General features: G+C 44.7%; 1 protein-coding gene across 1 annotated transcript in view; it reads left to right on the top strand.

The window, feature by feature from the left end:
* mbtps2 (membrane-bound transcription factor peptidase, site 2) overlaps positions 1 to 20,324 on the top strand; it is a 60,298-nt gene extending 39,974 nt beyond the window's left edge. Inside the window, exons 9-11 of the mRNA XM_084326014.1 lie at positions 2,865 to 3,063; positions 13,351 to 13,426; positions 18,772 to 20,324. Coding sequence (XP_084182140.1) covers positions 2,865 to 3,063; positions 13,351 to 13,426; positions 18,772 to 18,994 — 498 coding nt within the window. The 3' untranslated portion in view covers positions 18,995 to 20,324. The remainder of the gene's footprint in view (positions 1 to 2,864; positions 3,064 to 13,350; positions 13,427 to 18,771) is intronic.

Genomic DNA, 20,324 nt, shown 5'->3' with positions numbered 1-20,324 from the left:
CTTGTAAGCCGACAGGAGTAGGAGGGGGGGGGGGGTAGAATCCGGCTGCCTCGTCCGGCCAAGGGTATCCCAGGTGAACCCACTGTAGTGCCGTTCAATGCGCCGGCGATCCTTGGACCACAGATGAAAGCAGGTGGACTCTTTGTGGGCCGGCTCTCTCCGGTCCACGGGGGAGAGACGTGAAGCGACCTCGTCTTGCAGAGCGTCTCCTCACCTTGCGTCCTCTCCAGGGGGGGGGGTTCCAACACACGGCAGTGTCGGGGGTCTTTATCCATGGAATAATCAAAGTATCCAAAGCATAATCCGTGCCTGGGAAGGCGGGCTGTCGTCGGTAGAATAATCCGGTATACAGGTCCACTCGCTCGTCGGCTCTGGGGCTCCTCGGGTGCAGCTTCACATAGGGTCAACCACCCTGGGTAAGCAGCCAGTTCTCTGCCCGAAACGATGGGGTACTGACTACGGTAGTATTCTCACCGCACGAAGCACTATATATTAACAGACTATTATTAGCTTAATAGACTACGTCCAACTCGACGATATAGTGCCAAATATGACTATTCAAATATTAATATACACGATGTCTCAATACCGATGGTAGGCGAACTTGGCCTTACTCCCACACGTGGCGTCGCGGGGAGGCTTTACGTCTGTGACTCTATTGGAGGGTAAGAAACTGGACTGAAAAGAAAGTCCTACTTTAGTAGCGCAGTATATATACGCACTATGAACAAATAGTCCCATTAGTGGTGCGGTAGCCAAATTCCTACGCGGAACTAGGACTTGTTCGTACATGTCGAGCGGTACGTTTGAACTGGGTCTGAGGGGTATGGCAGCCTGGCACCAAGGTCTCGACCAATAGTAGAATGGAGGCTATTATGGGATGTTCAGTAGGCTAGAATGGATATTCAATGCATATTGTACAAGGAATATACAAGGGATATCAGGGAATATTAGAGAATATACAAATACAATTAAATATATATATATAAATAAATATATATATTCGGTTTAATCTGGCCCTTCACAACAGAATACGTTATGGACTAGCGTTACACACATACACTCAGACCGCAATGAAGGCATGCTTTAATCAACGCAATATTGATATTAGGCTTGGGCGATATGACGGTATTACGGTATACCAGGGTATTTCGAAATCCCGCCGGTATGATTCTCAATACCGTGACGTCACAGATTGTGCGCCAAATCACAAATGGGTTTCCTTCTATTACACTGACACGGAGTTGATTGTAGAGCACAGCACGCGCCAGCAGAGGGCAGGGCAGTCTGTCTTTCCCTCTCGTCAGTCAGAGCTCAGCAGAGCAGGATGACGCAACACGCGTGTTCCTTTGAAATGGATTCGTGCATGAGTGGACTCGGGGACACGTTGTTTGGGTACCGGTAAGTTATGTTATGGTTAAGCGATTGGAAGATGAACGTATGAGATATGAATGCTGGTAGTGTATGTTTGGTAAATCGTTCCAGTTCGACTGTGTGTGTGTGTGCGTATTGGCTTCGCGATTCACTACATTGGTTTAACGGCTTAAGCTGGGTTTTGATTATCACTTAATCAATGCAGAATACATTTTGTGCGTCTGTATGTGTAGTTGTGTACTACTGTCGTGAGTTTGTGAGTCATATTGCTCTAATTTCAGCCTCCGTTATACGTTATTTGTTCCGTATGACTCGTTTCATATCTGTGTGTCTCGACTGTGCGCGCTGATTTGTTTACTTTGGCAACACAGGTCGCTAAGGAACTTAGGTTCAAGGTTGAAGAAAGTGCACTTTTAGGTTGAAAGAACGGCCCTAATGTCAACGTGTTTCAATATAAGCATTATGTATGGTGATAACGAGTTTATTGTGAACTTAGCCCCCCCCCCCCCCCCCCCCCCCCCCCCCCCGCTGATTAAAAAAATTATACCGCCCAAGCCTAATTGATATCATATATCCCTTACCTTGACTAGGATGTGCCCCAAAAAGAATATTCCGATCGTGTCGCCAACATAATCCGCCATACATCATCCATCTGGAGCATTTGGTGCTCCCCTTGCCCGACATGGAAAAGTCTCTCTGGGAGTTGTAAGCTAGGCTAGTGGTCCCTATCCACTGCCATTCATTAGTGCTAAGCTTTTCTACTGAATGCCCAGAGGGGGAATTGATGTCTTATCTTCTGACTCTGACTCTGGAAAGATGGTAAGCGCATTTGCCATAATGTCGGCGTGTTCCTTTTTAAAACGGGTGGCATTTCCCTTTTTTGTTTGTTTAGGGATCGAGAGGGAAAATATGATTCAAGAAGGAATTATAATTTAAAACAACCCTATGTCCTCACTACTCTTAAAGGTTTGTGTATTTCAGTTTGTGGTGTAATCCTGTGGAATGGCTTAGATGAAGAAACAAAATATTCTCATTTAATGAGAAAGAACACTGTACAGTTCAAAAATAGGTATAGGAAAACTCATTGACGAGTACAAAAAGGAGGAGCTCTAAACTTTTTATTTGATTTTATATATAATTTTATTTCTACTAAAATGCGTTTATTTTGTTTGTTATTTTAGGTTTGTACGAGATTTAGTTTTGGTATGTATGATATTGTGAGGAAGGGGCAGGACTAGATAAGCATTTGCTTCCTTCTGCTCCTTCTCAAACTAATTAGTTTGTTTAGCATGTAAGATTACATTTTAAATTATTTTCTTTAGTTTATCCTTTTTATTGTGTTTTTTATATGCTTGATTGTTCGAGATAAAATCAACTCAACAAGTTACCCTTTTACATTACCCTTTCTCTCCTTTGGAGAGCTTGTCGATGGGCAGATTAGATTCCGTCATGCTTGCGCTCATGCCGCGCCTCTCTGCCTCTCTTCCCAGTACGCCTGTATGCCGGTGCGAAAGATGGTGACCGGGACCAGGGTGTGTGGCGGCGACGCGGACTGCCTCGCACACTCCCACGAGGCCAGCGTGTGTGTCACGCCCTCCCTGGAGAACCAGACACGCTTCATCCGGGTCACTCACCCTCCCAACACGCACATGCTGTTTGTGGGCTACCCACGTGACCTCCAGTTCGCCGGTATGTATGCGTTTGTGTGAAGGTGTTTTTAGAGTGCTTATCGACTAGGCTACTAATGTAATGGAGTGACGTAGTGATTGTTGGCTGTTTGTGTGTGTGTGTGTGTGTGTGTGTGTGTGTGTGTGTGTGTGTGTGTGTGTGTGTGTGTGTGTGTGTGTGTGTGTGTGTGTGTGTGTGTGTGTGTGTGTGTGTGTGTGTGTGTGTGTGTGTGTGTGTGTGTGTGTGTGTGTGTGTGTGTGTGTGTGTGTGTGTGAGAGCACCTTTTGGTAGGCATATATTCATAACTGTCATAGTTACAACATAGTACCATTTACATACTGTAAAAATTACAAACTCCAAACACCCAGCTTCCCATTCACAAGTTATATTTTCACTATACTGGATGGTGGCCATCTTGGATTTCTGTGTTAAAATTATGTGTGAAACTGATGTGGTCAACTTACATGAAAGGCACATTTTGGTGCTTCAGGAATTTAAGGGTTAAAATCTGAAAATGCACCCTCCTGTATTTTGACGAGATCTCCCCAAGCAACAAGAATCGGCAGAGAAAAACGAGGTTCAACACCATAGCTCCTCCCGGACTAAAATGCTTTCAAAATCAGTGTACCAACCAAATTATATTTGTTTTAACCTTGGTGTATTATACATAATTTGAAAGGTAATGTCATGATCTACCAGAATAAATGATCAAATATAGTTTAAAAGGTAAAATGAAGGTGTCTTTTACAGTATAGACAAACTGAAAAATATCTTACCTTCCCATTCAAAAGCTACCTTTTCACTCTACTGGAGTGGCGACCATCTTGGATTTATGGGTTAAAATTATGTCATAACGTGAAACTGATGTCAGAATCTGAATCCTTAGGGTGGCTGAGTGGCGCAGTGGGCAAGTCGCTCGCCACTAACGCAGGAGATGCTGGTATCGAGCCCAGCTCTCGGCGTTGCTACCGGCTTGGCCGGTCGGAATACTAACACAGTTGGCAGTGTTAGGGGTGGGAAAGCCGGTGGGTGGGGATTGGACGTTGTGGACAGCGACTCCTACAGGTCGGTTGGTGCGCCTGTACAGCAGAATCAGGAAGTATCGGGGGCAGCGTGAGCCTCCCACGCGTTACTCCTCGCCACTGAGAGATCACGCTGTTCAGGTGAAAACATGCGACAGCTGCCTCCTCGTGTACCGGAGGGGACACATGATGCAAGGCTTGGTCCTCACTGCAGCCGACCAGTGGGAGGCATAGTCTAGCAACGTTCGAGACAGGGGAGGGGAGAATTGAAGGGATAATTGGCGAGGCGAAATTGGGATGGGAGAAAAATAGAAAATAAGGAGAAAAAGTGGATAAAAAAAAAATCTGAATCCTTGTGGTCGATTTACAGTACACAAAAAGTGTCTTCATATGTGGTTTTATGTGCTCTGGTTCAAAAGAAAATGTGCCTCTACAAAAAAAGCCTGAAATGGGAGGGACGTGGGGCCTTTTTATAAAAGGCCTATAGATGTCAAATCAATCCTCAAAACATGTTAGCCAGAGAAGGGCCACGAAATTAAGGATCTGGACCCAACTACCTGGGATAATTAGGCATGTAAACACCTGTGAATGAATGAATGAATGAATGAATGAATGAATGAATGAAAACTTTATTAACAGATTGCAGAATGGGTACAGTGCAGTACAGCTCAATACATACAATTGTTAAGGGGATGCAGACCAGAGAAAGACTTTCGTCTTGTTTACACCAGGGTCCCCCATTTCCAATTCATAGTAACATATATGACATACATGACATACAGATAGACAGTACTGCTACATCTATACATTTATGACATACCAGATTTGCAATTACAGTACTGTATTTGTGATACAAAAAGAGTCCAGAAAGAAAAGAGTATATACATTAGGCGTGGAAACTGTACATTGGATTGGGTAGGTGGGGGTGGGACTGTACATTGGAGGTGGTTGGGGGGGGGGGGGGGGGTGGGTAGGAGTGGGGGGGGGGGGGGTTGGGTAGGAGGGGTGGGTGGGGACTGTACATTGGAGGTGGTTGGGTGGGTGGGGGGGGGGGGTGGGTAGGAGGGGTGGGTGGGGGACACTGTACAACTGTACAAACAACACTGTACATTGGATTATTGACGAGACCATACTTGGTAATTTACTGTACATTGGCGGGGGTTGTGTTCGGACATTTACAGGGGCCAGTTTCGAGTTGCAGTCTCCCTTAGGTGTTTTTTGAGAGTGTTTTTGAAAGTGGGTAGTGATTCACATTCCTTTACAGCTTTGGGTAGGGCGTTCCACATTGATGTGGCATAATTGCGAAACGTGTTTAGTCCCTTGTTTGAGCCGAATCTGGGTTTAACATGATTTGTGGAGCTCCCTCTGGTGTTGTGATCGTGGTATTCACTGACCTTTGGGAAGTATTTAGTCATGTACATGGGTACCTTGGTCGTGTAGTGTATCTTGTAGACCAGGCCCATTGCAAGTTGCTGTACTCTGTCGTCTACTCTAAGCCATCCTAGGTTGTCAAAGTGGGCAGGGGTGAGGTGGGTTCTAGGAGTAAGGTCAAGCAGTAGTCTGACCAGTTTGTTTTGAGATGTTTGTAATTTTGTTTTTAGCGCCTTTGAGGTGCTTTGGTACCATGAGGTGCAAGCATAGTCGTAGTACCCTTGAATGAGTGCTCCTGCTAGAGTCTTCAGGGTATTCTTGTTTACCAGTGAGGAGATCCGGTACAAGAAACGAGTTCGTTGGTTGACTTTTTTTATTACATTGGATGCCATTTTGTCACAGGAAAGATTTGCCTCTAGGATGGAACCCAGGTAGGTAATATCTTCTTTCCTTGTGACAATATTGTCACCCACTGTAACTGAGAAGCCGTCGGTCTTGCTGAGTTTGTTATTTGAACCGAAGAGAATGGACTCTGTTTTGCCCATGTGTAATGATAGTTTGTTATCAGCGAGCCATATGCAGATTTTGCTTAGTTCTGAGCTGAGGGTTTTTTCAACCTGTAATTTGTTCTTGTCAGAGACCAGCAGGGCTGAGTCGTCCGCAAACAGGAACAAGTTGCAGTCACAAGCTGACGACATGTCATTTGCATAAATTAGGAACAGTAGCGGACCTAGTATGCTTCCTTGTGGAACACCACAGTTTACTGTGAGGGGGGGGGATAGGGTACCGTTTACCTCCACCATCTGCTCTCTCCCCTCCAGGTAGGATTGCATCCAGCTCACTGATAGACTATCAAAACCAATTGCTTTTAGCTTGTCAATCAGAATGGTGTGATTGACAGTGTCGAAGGCCTTTTGTAGGTCCAGCATGACCATGCCGCAGTATTTGCCCGCGTCCACCTCTTGTTTGATGTGGTCGTTTAAATAGAGAAGGCATGTGTCAGTGGAGTGGGATGTTCTGAAGCCAGATTGGAATTCGTAGATTAGATTTTTTTCCGCAAGGTATTTTTCGACCTGTTCGTATACAATTTTTTCCATGACTTTCGAGATGGAGGTAAGGATAGAAACAGGGCGGTAGTTGCCTGGGTCTAATTTACTGCCTTTTTTGTGCAGAGGGGTCACTCTCGCAATTTTGAAGTCCTTGGGGACGTGTCCCTGTTTTATAGAGAGGTTTATTATGTGTGTGATGACTGGGGTGATGGCGGCTGCTGAGTCTCTGAGGAATTTGGAGGGGATGTTGTCATGGCCAGTGGCCTTGTTAGGTTGGAGGGCGCTCAGTTTTTTGAGTACCTCATCTGTTGTTACCATTTCCAGTTTGAAGTCGTCTTTGTGGACCCCTAGGTTTTTGTAGTAAGCTACTATGTGTTCTACCCCATAATGCCCTGAGTGGGAGGGTAGTTTGTTTACCAGTGTTGTGGCTATGTTTGTGAAGAAACTATTTAAGTAATTGGCTACATCCAGCTTTTCTGTGATGAGCGTGTTGTCCGTCTTTATGTTTATGTTTGAGAATCTGGTTTTAAGTTTTTTACTGCAGCCTAGTTGGTTATTGAGTAATTTCCAAAGTTCACGCGGTTTGTTTTTGTTTTCCTCGGTTTTGTCATTGATGAATTTTTTCTTTGCTGTTTTGATCATGGAGTTTACATCATTTCTTAGTCTGTTTCTTTCCAGTTTGAGTTCCGTCACGTGGGCTTGGAGTTCACTGCTCGTGCTTATGTTAAGCTTTGACTGACTTTTACGAAACTCAGAGCATTTTTTGTCTCTGGTTTTCATAGCGGTCAGTATTTCAGCGTGCATCCACGGCTCAGCGCGATTTTTTACCCTGGTGGTTCTTAGGGGGGCCATGTTGTTTAGTATCGTTGAAAATTTGGTTTTGAAGCCAAGCCATGTTTCTTCAACCAGTGTACCATTGAGCTCATCTGACCAGTCCAGACCCTCCAGTTCAAGGTTAAAGGCCTCGCTAGAGTAGGTTTTTAGGTCTCTAGATGTGACTGTTTTGTGACAGCCAGCCTTTTGTTTTAGCTTTTTGCGGGTACAGAATATCATATAATGATCACTTAACCCGCATGCTATAACCCCTTTGTTGGCGATCTTGGACTTGTCAGAGGTCAGGATGAGGTCAATGGTAGTCTGAGTTGACTCACACACACGTGTGGGTTGTGTGATTAGTTGGCTGAGGCCGTGCAGATCACAAAACCTATTGTAGGATTTGAAGACGGGTGCATCTTTTTGTTGCATATCCGTGTTCCAATCCCCAATAAGAATCATTTCTGTATCCTCAACTCCAGCTAAGCACTCATCCAACACGTCATAAAAGCCATTTTGGTCTGGCGGTCTGTAAATTGTGCCGACTAGAACAGATTTAGCCCTTTCAAATAGAATTTCTACAAAAACAGTTTCAATAGCCTCATGATCTAGGTCTGTACGGTTAATAAATTTGGTGTCTTGATGGATGTACATACAGACACCTCCTCCATGCCTGTTCCTGTCATTGCGGACTAAAGAATAGTTCTCTAATTCAATTTCCGGGTCTGTTACTGATGGGTCCAGTTTGGTTTCTGAGAAACATAGTATGTTTACCTTTCCGCTACTGAAATGATTTCTTATTTCTGCCAGTTTGTGCCTGAGGCTATTTACATTAAGATGAAAGATATGTAGTCCGTTTTTATCTGCTGTGTCGTCAATATCATTGAGATAAAGGTAGGATTCTTCTTCTGTGGGAAGGGGGGGGGGCTCTGTGATGTCCGGAGGGGGGGTGGGGGATCCTAGTCCGTGTGGTTGATCTTGTGGCGGTAGGTGGGGAGGGGGGGATGGGGTCCTGTGTTCATTGATGTTAGGAGGGGGGGTGGGGATGATCCTTTGTCCTCTGCTGGTGTATTTGGTCGGTGTGAAAACCCGCGACGTGGGGGGGGGGGGCTGGTTGCTGTCCTCAGATGTCTCTGGAGGCCCTCCGTTGTGGGGGAGGGGGGGTGGGTCGGTTAGTCTAGCTGTCCTGGCGGGGCTAGCCAAGTCAACCGGCGGGTCCCTGGTGCTCACGTCCCGCGCTGATATGAGTCCCCTGATTGCAAGCTCTCTCCCTCTTGCATCTCGGCTCCTCTGCTTGGGCTTCGGTGAGGGGATGTCGCCGCCTGCTGGTCGGTTGGTGCATCCGCTGGCCGTTGTGTCCTGGGCCGGCGACGGTGTGGAGATGCATGCTATTGACGGTGTGAGGATGAGCCGTTGATTCTTCGCCTGTTGGCGCGTTAAAACAGGTCCTGGGTTCTGATGAATGTCTCCAGACAGGAGCAAATACAATAAAAACATCGATTTTCTATCAAACTTGCCTGTCGGGGGTAGTCTCTTTCTTTCGGGATTCGCCGTCAACAGCCTAATCCCGTTTACTCTTGGGTTTTTTCCCGGCATTTGTGAGTTCTATTTCCATGTTTAATACTAATATATTTACTCATGTATGCTGGCATATCTGTAATTTTGGAATATAAAAATGCATATAAACGCCTTTATTCAGTCTTTGAACGTAATAAGGAATGTTTATTTGCATATAATTAAAGGGGCCATATTATGCCCATTTCCCAGTTTAATATTAACATTTTCTATTGGTCTATTTACAAACATTTGCTTGTTTTTATGGTCAAAAAGCACCTACTAGCAGCTGTACATGCTGTGTGTGCAGCACCTCAGGCTCACTCAGCCTGAAACAGGCTATTTTGGCTCCTGTCTCTTTTAAATGCAAATTAGCTGCTGCTCCCCTGTGGTGCAGCACTTGCACAAAATGCAGATCAAACTGTAAAACTAGGCATTGCGGATCAAATATGAATGAAGATCCAGCAATTGCATATCGCTGCTGTCGGGACAAAACCTCATAACTCCATTTTTTAAATATATATTTTTTTATATAAATCAACTCCGTAGATCATCCTCCATATGTGTGTGTGGGTTTTACAAAGTTTAAACAATGGGAAAGCATTAATCCGATCATCTGTCTAAACCTCCTAACTCTATTCACCCTCAAATCTGTGTTCGTTTTTTTCATCTGCTGAAAAGTTGGGTTTTTTTATGAGGTTTTGTCCCGACAGCAGCGATATCCTATTTATCGCCTAAAATGTTGTCTGAGAGGGGGGGACTGCAGACGTTTTACCTCCAGCTATACAACACACTAAAGTAAAGGTTAAAACCCACAAAGCATAATATGTCCCCTTTTAATGGTCCAATCCTGAATCCTGAACAGTTGTTTGGTGACTTGGTGCTCTGTGTATAAACGTACAACATCACTTGAGGGCAACCTCGAGGGTCCTTGGAGTTTTGAATAAAGGTTTGAAATGAAATGTAATAAACACTTGAGGAGAGAGGATAAGATACTTTATTTGTCACCTGTGGGGAAATTGGTTTGCAGCACAATCGCAATTCATCACAATGTCACAAAAATGTGCAATAGACAAACTCCTACATATACCTCACACCTTGCAAATTAGGGGTAAATAAAAGAAAACAATAAGGACGCAGTAGTTAGGATGGGGGACAACTCCTGCGCAGACCAGCTGGACATTCTATGTAACCAGGAAGCAGTGGGATAGTGCAAGAGGGATGGAGTTCTGGTGCATTACCCGTTTAACAACATAATGGCTTGTGGAACAAATGAAGACGTGGGTCTATTTTTAGTTGAGTCGAATGTCCTTTAGTAATCCCCTTGGGGAAATTCTGGAGGTGGGGCGGTATCATCGCCCAGATGGCAACAATTCAAATGAGGAGACGAAGGGTTTGCCTTTGGTCACTCACAATGCTTATGTTTGCCTTCATTCAATCTATGTAGATGCGTTCCATACTTAGGAAACATACTCCATAACAGTTCACTGGCCGTCCTTGTAGTTTTCCTGACCTTTCTTTTTCTGTGCCTCAGTAGCAGATGATGCAGAAGGTTAAGGCACTTTCAATAAAACACTTGGATAATTTTGTTATGGATATTAAAGCATAGCAATTTATTTAAAAACAACATTGTTTGTTGTGTCTTTAGTGCTTATGAGGTCAATCCACAGGTCCACAGAGCACCAAGGTAATCTGTTACACATCCTATTGACTTCCTATTGATCAAAGTCGGGTGAGAGGCTTGCAGCTTTCTAAAATCAATGGACATTTCCTTTGTCTTCGAGGTGCTTAGGAGAAGGTTTGACTTCTCAGTGTAAAACTGACCCCTGCTCCTCCTCCCCATCATATAGGAGGCTCGCCAAGGCAGTGTCATCTGCGTACATAATGACGTGGCCATTAGGGAAAGTGCTAGAGTAAAAGTTGGTGTATAAAATAAACAATGAAGATGATACAGCACATCCCTGGGTGGAGAGACGTACACGTCAGAGTGTGACGTACCTACTGACGACCTTCTGGATGGATGAGTCATAATGTTATCTGTCTAATTAAGTGTTTTAGATTATTCTCCACCACATCGCACCCTTACCTTCAAGAATATGTGTATTAAAGGGGATGTATTTCTGGAAAACAGTTTTTGCCAGGGTTTGAAGTCTTCATATTAACCTAAACAAGCTGTTGAGAATTACTGCCCTTTGTGATGTCAAATTCACTTTAATTAATCAATTAGCTGTGGTTTTTGGAGCGAGGAACACTGCTTGCCTAACATACTGCCCAGTTTCTTTTACTTTTGAGTGTAGGGTATCCAGACAGGGAAGGAAATACTTACCATATATATAATATATATATACCGGTATATAATATAAAATGGTTGAAAAGATACATAATATGTCCCCTTTAATATAATCACAAGTACCGTATTGGTCTTAACACTTTGGAGGCCAAACCCGAGATAGTCCGGGTTAACTCGCCATGCTCTGGGCGCCAAACCCGGATGGTATTGCACATCATTCGATTGGATTGGCTGGGACTGCATCAAAAAAAAAGGCCGGTCCAGGTTTTACCTCTCGGGCATGCAGTATCGTTATAACAGATGGACTGATTTTACGAGTGGTCAGGTGGCGTAGCGGGGATTGCGTTCGTCACCAACACCGGAGACGCTGGATTCGCCTGTTCGAATCCAGCTCACAGCTCCGGCGTTGTCACCAGCTTGGCTGGCCGTTCACACTAATACAATTGGCTGTATTAGAGGGTGGGAAAGCTGGCAGGATGGGTCCGGGTCGTTGTAAACAGCGACTCTTACAGTTCGGTCGGGGCGCCTGCTCAGCCCGGATAGGATCTAAGGGGGGTGGTGTGATCCTTCCACACGTTACACCCTCTCAGTGAGAGTCCGCACTGCCAGGTGAAAAGAAGCGGTTGATTGGCTAGACGTGTGTCGGAGGAAGCACGTGATAGCCTCCACTCTCCCAGACCAACTGTGGGGGGTAAGTGCGCAGCGACCAGGAAGGGGATTGGGAATTGGCATAACGACTAACATTGGGATGGGAGAAAATCGGAGGAAAAAGGAGGGGGAAAAAGATTAAAAAAAAAAAAAAAAAATAACAGATGGACTGGGGACACTCAGAGCAGCGTGGATTATGTGTTTTGGATATATAACGTTGGATCAATAAACGCGATCAATATTTGGAATGGCGATCAGGAATTGGATTAATCTTTATGCATGACATCAGATGTGCGGTAAGGACTTTATGTTACGAATCTTGGGTTAATCAGATGTTCCTTTCACCGCCATCAGAGCGAGTGTGTGTGTGTGTGTGTGTGTGAGGTTCACGCCGACCAAAGTACGGAGAAGCGATTTTTCAGACCCCGCTTCTCTTCGTGCTTGAGGACACATATAATATCGATAATCTAGCGTTTATTTGAAAACGATTCATAAATCAAGCGACAAATGGCACGATTTCTAAGGAAATACATTTAAGCTCGATTTGCTGGAGTTTATTGAGATGAGACAGAATGCCCTAGAAATATATTGATATTCATCACGGTATAAAATGGAAATGTATGTATGAAAAAATGATCTGTTTCGTGCATGTTGACTGGAAGCAACTCATTGACGATTACTGTGTTATTTAGATCTATTGCTATTATATTTGATATGTTTTAAGCACTCGCAAATAAGTCCTATCCTCCATTGGATAAAGCACTGGCACCGAAGGGCCATCAGCAGAGGGTGCTGTTTGGCCCCCAATGAGTTAATATAAGACAAGCCCTCTTTTTTAAGACACATTTTAGAAAAAATATTTTTTTGAAGACCAAATCTTGTTTTCAAGACTGATCTTGTCAATCTCCTGGAGCTGCCACTTTACGGACCACAGCAAGCTTTTCTCTAACTGTTTGCATTTTTAAGGGTCAGGAGAGGGAGATATAGAGAGAAAGACGGTGGCTCGCTTGTGGAACTCGTTTGGCGCGATCTGTTGATGAATGTATAATGACATTTAAAAGTCTAGACCCTGAAAATAAGATGACGCCCCCTTTTCAGATTTTTTTTCCTATGAAAAAAAAAAACCCTGTCTTATATTCGGCATAATACTGTAATGGGGTTAAAAGATTTTAATTTTTTTTTAAATTATGTCAAGGAATGCTCAAATACACATTAGATACGCATTAGACATGCATTAGACCATGAAACACAATTTGATGAGATCTGGTCCCAGGTGCCCCATCTGAGAACATTTGTGTTGTTTGGTTATCATTTCATCCAGAATCCCATAGCTGTCCAATAATGTAGGTGAAGAGATAACAGAGGAGAGAGTGAAACCCAAGATTAGTGTAGTCATTCCTCCACTTTCTACTGGGCTAAGTGTTTGAAAATTAAATAATAGTGGAATTAAACTATTATCCATTCCCCTAAACCGCACTATTCAAAGTGATATCATATTGTATCCAAAGTATTCGTATTGTCTAAAATGTGCGCTTTGGATGTTTTGTGTTGTCGTCCACAGTGAGCCTAACCAACTTTGTTCCTCGGTTTGATTTCCTCCACCTGGACCTCCCTGTGTTCCTGGAGACCTTCTGCAAGTATCCTTTTCTCCTGGCGGCATGGGGCTGGGCCATGTGGAAAAGCTCACGTTATCTTTTCTCCTGGCGCCAGGGGGCTGGGCCACGAGGAAACGCTCACATTCTCTTTTCTCCTGGCGGCATGGGGGTGGGCCCACGTGGAAATGCTCACATTCTCTTTTCTCCTGGCGGCATGGGGCTGGGCCGCGTCTATTCGAAACCCAAAAGGTTCATGCGTTTTGCGAATCTGATTGGCCACTGACGTTTCTGGTCATGTGACGTGTGCGCCCAATCGCGTGACGCGCCCATTTCCGCCTCGACCAGCAGCAAACTACCTAACGCCTAGTTTATCACTGGTTAAGCTTAGGCGACTCTTTCAAAGTTGGTTAAGGTTAGAGTTTGGAATCAGGGCGGGCGTTCTATCGCCATGCTCTAAGACAAACTCTAACCTTAACCAACTTCGAAAGAGTGCCTAAGCTTAACCGGGGAAAGAACTTGCCGTCACACGATTGGTGCGACCAGAAACATCAGTGGCCAATCAGAGCGCAAAACGCGAACGCGGAAGCATGCACCGTTTGGGTTTCGAATAGACGTGGCTCGGCCGTGTGGAAATGCTCACATTCTCTGACCGTCTGCTGAACAGTGTACACCATATTTGCTTGATTGACCTAAAGCTGTGAGCAATGTATCTCTGAGAGTTAGAACTGCAACTCTCAACAAAATCACATACATAGATTTTCTAAATAATTTTTGTTTCTATTCACTGGGAATGAGATGAAAATGTTCTAGTAAGATTTTATTCTTGCATATTTGTATTTTTTGTGGTGGAAAAACCTCTAATTCAACAAAGAAAATGCAAATTTAAATTCTATGGTGGAATTTTTTTTTCTTTCTATCGTCTGTGGAGGTCTATCTTGGGAAATGGCAGCCATGTTGCAATTTTAAATGGCTAACATTATTTTTCAACAGAGTAGACCTAAGATAACTTTTATGCCAAATGTGGTGCTTGTAGCCACATGTGAACGATTCTGTCAAATCCTGCAGTTATCTACTTGGCTATAATATGTTAAGCCCAAGCACCAGCACTAATGTCAGCTGCTTCCACCAGCACATATCATACTAAATAGTTTCTGTTTGCTACATTGTCTATAAACCTGTAGTTCTCAAATATTGTGATAGGGGGCAGCGTGGTCGCCGGCAGGGCTGCGCGTGGCAATTAGCACAGATCTTTTTGAATTGGAGTGTTTTTGCAATGAGGCTCATTTGCATAGAAAGGGGCAACTTTTTTGCCCATATTACCTCATTTAAATACCCGCAAATGGCACCGATGCACAGAGACGTAATGCTGATGGCAACGCAGTTAGCACGGTATTTCACCGTTTGTGTGTGCTTTGTGAATAGAAAGGGGTGTTTTTCTGAGCTATTTGCACAGGCATAGCATCAGAAAAAGCAGCGCAAGCCCTTTGTAAATTCAAACTTTCTTGAATATGTGGATCAAAGAAACACCTCTGTCTTCCCTTGTATTGGACACATTGTATCTGTGGGGTGTAGCAACACACCAACTCTTTGAATGGTTTCCTCCACTGCCACACAGTGGTGGAAAGTAACAAAGTATTTTGTACTTAAGTACAATTTTGAGGTACTTGTACTTTACTTGAGTGTTTTCATTTTAGGGAACTTTGTCATTTTTACTCTGTTAATATGAAGAAAAAGAATTTGCATAGAAGACATGGCAAAAACTTATGAAGATAATGTTTTTTTCAAAATCTGAAGCCTTCCAACCTCGAGAGGACTTAATGAGAGCAGCATAACTGGACCACATAACCTTTAGAGGTCAGTGGTTTGAGGGTTGAATGCTCCCAAGTACTGGAATACACAAACATCACATAGAATGCATACTTTTACTTAAGTAGAGGAACGGTGTACTTCTTCCACCACTGCTACCGCACCCCCTAGAGTAAAAGCTTTTAAACTGAGAAGTACATCAGGTAGGTAGAGTCCCCGGCTCCCAACGCCACAGCTAATTGATTGAAGTTAATGTATTGCCCTTCGACATCACAAAGGGCAATACGTCTGCACAGCTTGTTAATCTGAAGACTTCAAACTCAAGGACCTCATGTAATTTCCCCCCAGCGTCTATAATAATAATAATAAAAACAAATGTATAAATGTTAATCTTGCATAAAAATAAATGGTGGCGTTAAAAGAATTGTGCAACAAACCGTATGAACTGGAGGCGGCTGGGTGGCGTAGCGGAGATTGCGCTCGTCACCAATGCAAGAGACTGGTATCGAATCCCAGTCTCAGCATTGCCTTCGGCTTGGTCCAGCCGTCGTACTGGCTCATTTGGCAGAGTCAGCGGGTGGAAGTCGATGGGTGGGGATTGGACGTTGTGGACAGCGACCCCTACAGGTCGGTTGGGAGACGCCTGCACAGCAGAGACAGGAAGTGGCGAGGGTAGTGTGAGCCTCCCCAGCCATATCCGTGATGCAAACACCCTGACATCTTTTAAATCAGCCCTCAAAACTCACCTTTTCAATCTTGCTTTTGACCTCTAATTCTGTCGGTTTTATTTTATTTTATTTTGTCATGTATTATTTGTTCTGTTTTGTTCTGTTTTTTGTTTTGCCATAGTTTGTCTCTCCTGCCCATGTAAAGCGTCTTTGAGCACCTGGAAAAGCGCTATATAAAATAGATGTATTATTATTATTATTATTACACCTCGCCAATGAGAGTCCGCGCTGGCAGGCGAAAAGATGTGACAGGCTGCCTCCTCGTGTGCCGGAGGGAACACGTGATGCAAGGCTCCTATCCTCTCTACAACCGACCAGTGGGGGGCATAGTCGAGCAACGTTCAAGACAGGGGAGGGGAGAATTGGATACACGAAATTGGGATGGGAGAAAAATAGAAAATAAGGAGAGAGTGGATAAAAAAAAAACGTAAGAACTGGGAGCTATGGTCTTCTGTTGACTACTGAGCTTCTCCACTGGGACAGCTGGGAGTGAGGTGCGTCACTCAAAGGTTTCTCCACTGCAGTTTGTTGTGGAACATGAGAGCACGTCTCGTCCGCTTCCCCCTCCCAGGCACCCCCTACCGGTTACTAGTTGGCTGCTGCCTCCTGCACTTCAGCCAGGGTGCATTAGCGTTGCATGATTTATACGTGTGCGTGAGTGAGGTAGAGGGGAGACAGCTGAAGATGGATAGATAGTACTTTAATCATCTCCTTGGGGAAATTGCAATGTCACAGCTGCATAAAAAATGCATAAACGATGTCTACAACAGTCTATACCCCCCCCTCCCCCTCCCCCAAGTTGGCTCAGGTCCAGTCCATGGTGTGTCGACAACCAGGGAATGTGTTATGATGGCAAGGTCTGATGGCTGTAGGTATAAAGGACTCTGAAGTATTTTATATGACCTAAACATGAAATGACGGCCACTTATTTGTAAAACACTTGTCCTGAAGTTGTTGAAACAAATGGTCCAGCTTCAAGACATTTTAACAGAGTCTGTCTGTTTACTGGTGGCTGACATCTTAATGACGTAGAATGTAAAATGTGTTATTTTCACTCCCAAGTCGCATTGGATTCATCATGGCAGCGCCCAGTAAACGGACAGACTGTCCGTTGAAATTGTGAGAAGTTGGACCATCGGGGGACGTTTTTGACAAATAAGTGGCCTGGATTTTATGCTTAACTCATTGAGTGCCACGCTCTTTTCCCATCTTTACTCAATGTCGCCAGCGTTATTGACCATTTTAGCGATGTTTGCAGACCCATCGTGTGTTCTGTATTATAGCTATGGAGACAATAGTAGGGCTCATTTGACAGACATTGTTCATAGTCCATCACTGACTAACTAGTTCATTTATACATACTGTAGTTTGTGCACTATTACATGCTAAACATCGCCCCTTTCCAAAATAATCCAGTCTTTTTTCATAAATTGCAAGATATGACTCGTTATATGCAATATGCCCAATTCGTTCGGGTTGCCCGCCTGAAACCCCAAATACTTCCAAATCAAAGGTATATACCATATACATATGTGTGTTCACAAAATCATCAAGGGGGGGGGGGGTCGTTTTAACTCGAAACTCTGATCGTTACCAAAAGCATGGTTTAGGTCCGGTAAAATACGACACTGATTGCTACAAAAACATGTTTCAAGTTCTGTAAAATAGACATAGACTATACCTTACCTTAGCCAGAAGGTACTCCAAAAACAACAATCCCCAGTGATCCCATCGCCATTGCGATTACTCGTGTATGTATACGGGAAATAGGTGTGAGGCGATAAAATCTCTGAACGATCGTTGTCCTAAGAAGGGGAGGAGTTCTTGCAGACAACATTTCTTTTTTTTTAGGTGTCCACACACTAAACTATTCCAGTTCAAAAGGTAGGCAATTCTGCCACCTGGCAGGAGTCGATCATCATTGCCATTTTAATGTAGGCAGCGGTGCAAGGGAGATACAGGGAGGTCCGTGCAGTGGTTAGAATGGGGATCAGAGGAAAAGTATCAAAGGATCAAAACCCGAGTATACTCGGGTTTTGGCGCTCAGTGGTTGGCGACGAAACCCGACTATACTCTGGTTTGGCGCAGAAAGGATTAAGGTAAGATCAAATGTTTCTGAGTTAGTCAAATGAAATTACGCGACGTACTGTTGCCTCTGGAGATCTAAAGTTAATTTCAGTCTTATGTTCATTTGCCCGGCTGTAATATGAAGCAGGCAAAGCGCAGCAGCACATACTGTATACAGCTGGAAATCAGCCATGGAGTTCTATGCATCCTTGACATTCACATATAACAACAACATGTTTCATTCTCTCTAGTGAGAACAGAGTGAAGGTGGGCAGTGTAGCGAGAGAGGCAGGATCGCCAGAGATTGCCATATAATTATTGGGGTGTTTGATTTGAAGACTTTGCCGTCACTGAATGAATGCGTGCATCAGCTGACGCCGGGATATAGACAACAATAACAACAACAGCATGCGTGTACTCACGCGGCAGATATTATGGTCTCGAGCCAACAGCCAATAGTTCAACGTCTAACGTCTACTGATCCATTCCTTGACAGTGATGAGGATCACACCACCTGTTGTTTCCCACAAGTTAAAAGCCATCAATGGTAACGTTGACGTTGGGGATGTTGCCTTTTCACCACGTCTCCGTCCAGCACATACTGTCACTCCCAGAACTCACTCTGGCTCCTTGTTAGTGCCACTATCGGATTATATCCTACGGGATAGAGATGGGATGGTCATGGGCAAGACGGGAAGGGATTTGTCGACCACTAGTATGTTTCTCTGTCTTTGTATTTTTTCCCCACGAGGTGCGTCTGTCTTCTTTAACCCCAGTGTGTCTCAGATATGTGGTGTCTCTGTCCGGTGCGCTGGCGGTGGTGAACTCTGTGCCGTGCTTCGCCCTGGACGGCCAGTGGATGCTGTCTGCCCTCCTGGAGGCCACGCTGGTCAATATAGTGAAGGAGCGCCAGCGGCGTGAGATGATTGGCTTCTTCCTTCTGCTGGGCGGCAGTGCCCTGCTGGCGGTCAACGTGGCGCTAGGACTGTGGATGGTCACCGCGCGGTAGCCACAGCGACCATCGCCCCCCCCGGCAACGGGTGTCAGGAGGGCAACATAGGATCATGGATTATACACCCTACTACTGTACAAGGACCGAGACGACTCGTTCTCAGGATATTTGTACTGTGTGTGGACCATTGAAAACTGTGTACACGGACACCTCTGAGCCACAGACTCAATTACCCAGCAGCTGTGTCACATCCAGTGTGAGAATGAGGCATGCTGGGAAGTGTCGCTTTTTCATTGACAACACACACACACACACAAGCTCTTACTTAGTAAAAATGCATTTGCTCGTTAGCACTCTTACACGTGACTGTTTACACTAACAATGTGAACAATCTGTTTAAAATGCAAGTTCCTGTGCGCGTGTGTATGTTTTCATGTTTGAGAGGGAGAGCTGTATGTCTGTGTTCTGAGGATGAGTGAGTGATCACCACTGAGGATGACTGAGTGATCACCACTGAGGATGAGTGAGTGATCACCACTGAGGATGAGTGTGTGATCACCCACTGAGGATGAGTGAGTGATCACCACTGAGGATGAGTGAGTGATCACCCACTGAGGATGAGTGAGTGATCACCCACTGAGGATGAGTGAGTGATCACCCACTGAGGATGACTGAGTGATCACCCACTGAGGATGAGTGAGTGATCACCACTGAGGATGACTGAGTGATCACCCACTGAGGATGACTGAGTGATCACCACTGAGGATGACTGAGTGATCACCCACTGAGGATGAGTGTGTGATCACCACTGAGGATGAGTGAGTGATCACCACTGAGGATGAGTGAGTGATCACCCACTGAGGATGAGTGAGTGATCACCCACTGAGGATGAGTGAGTGATCACCCACTGAGGATGAGTGAGTGATCACCCACTGAGGATGAGTGAGTGATCACCCACTGAGGATGAGTGAGTGATCACCCACTGAGGATGACTGAGTGATCACCCACTGATGATGAGTGAGTGATCACCACTGAGGATGACTGAGTGATCACCCACTGAGGATGACTGAGTGATCACCACTGAGGATGACTGAGTGATCACCCACTGAGGATGACTGAGTGATCACCCACTGATGATGACTGAGTGATCGCCACTGAGGATGACTGAGTGATCACCCACTGAGGATGAGTGCGGATGACTGAGTGATCACTCACTGAGGATGAGTGAGTGCGTCTTTTACTTTGGGGGGGGGGGGCTTAATTTCTTAACCCTTAGATGTAAATGTTCTGTTTTTACTTTTTTTTTATGGCATCTAATTTAGTCCTTGTAACAGTCTGTATGTCAAATCGAATGTGAGATAATAAAAAGAAAACGTTCAGAATTGAA

The sequence above is a fragment of the Notolepis coatsorum genome (assembly GCF_963971535.1).
Source record: "Notolepis coatsorum genome assembly, chromosome: 12".
NCBI lineage: Eukaryota > Metazoa > Chordata > Actinopteri > Aulopiformes > Paralepididae > Notolepis > Notolepis coatsorum.
Note: the sequence above shows the minus strand (reverse complement) of the source record. Positions and strands in the feature narration are given on the sequence as shown.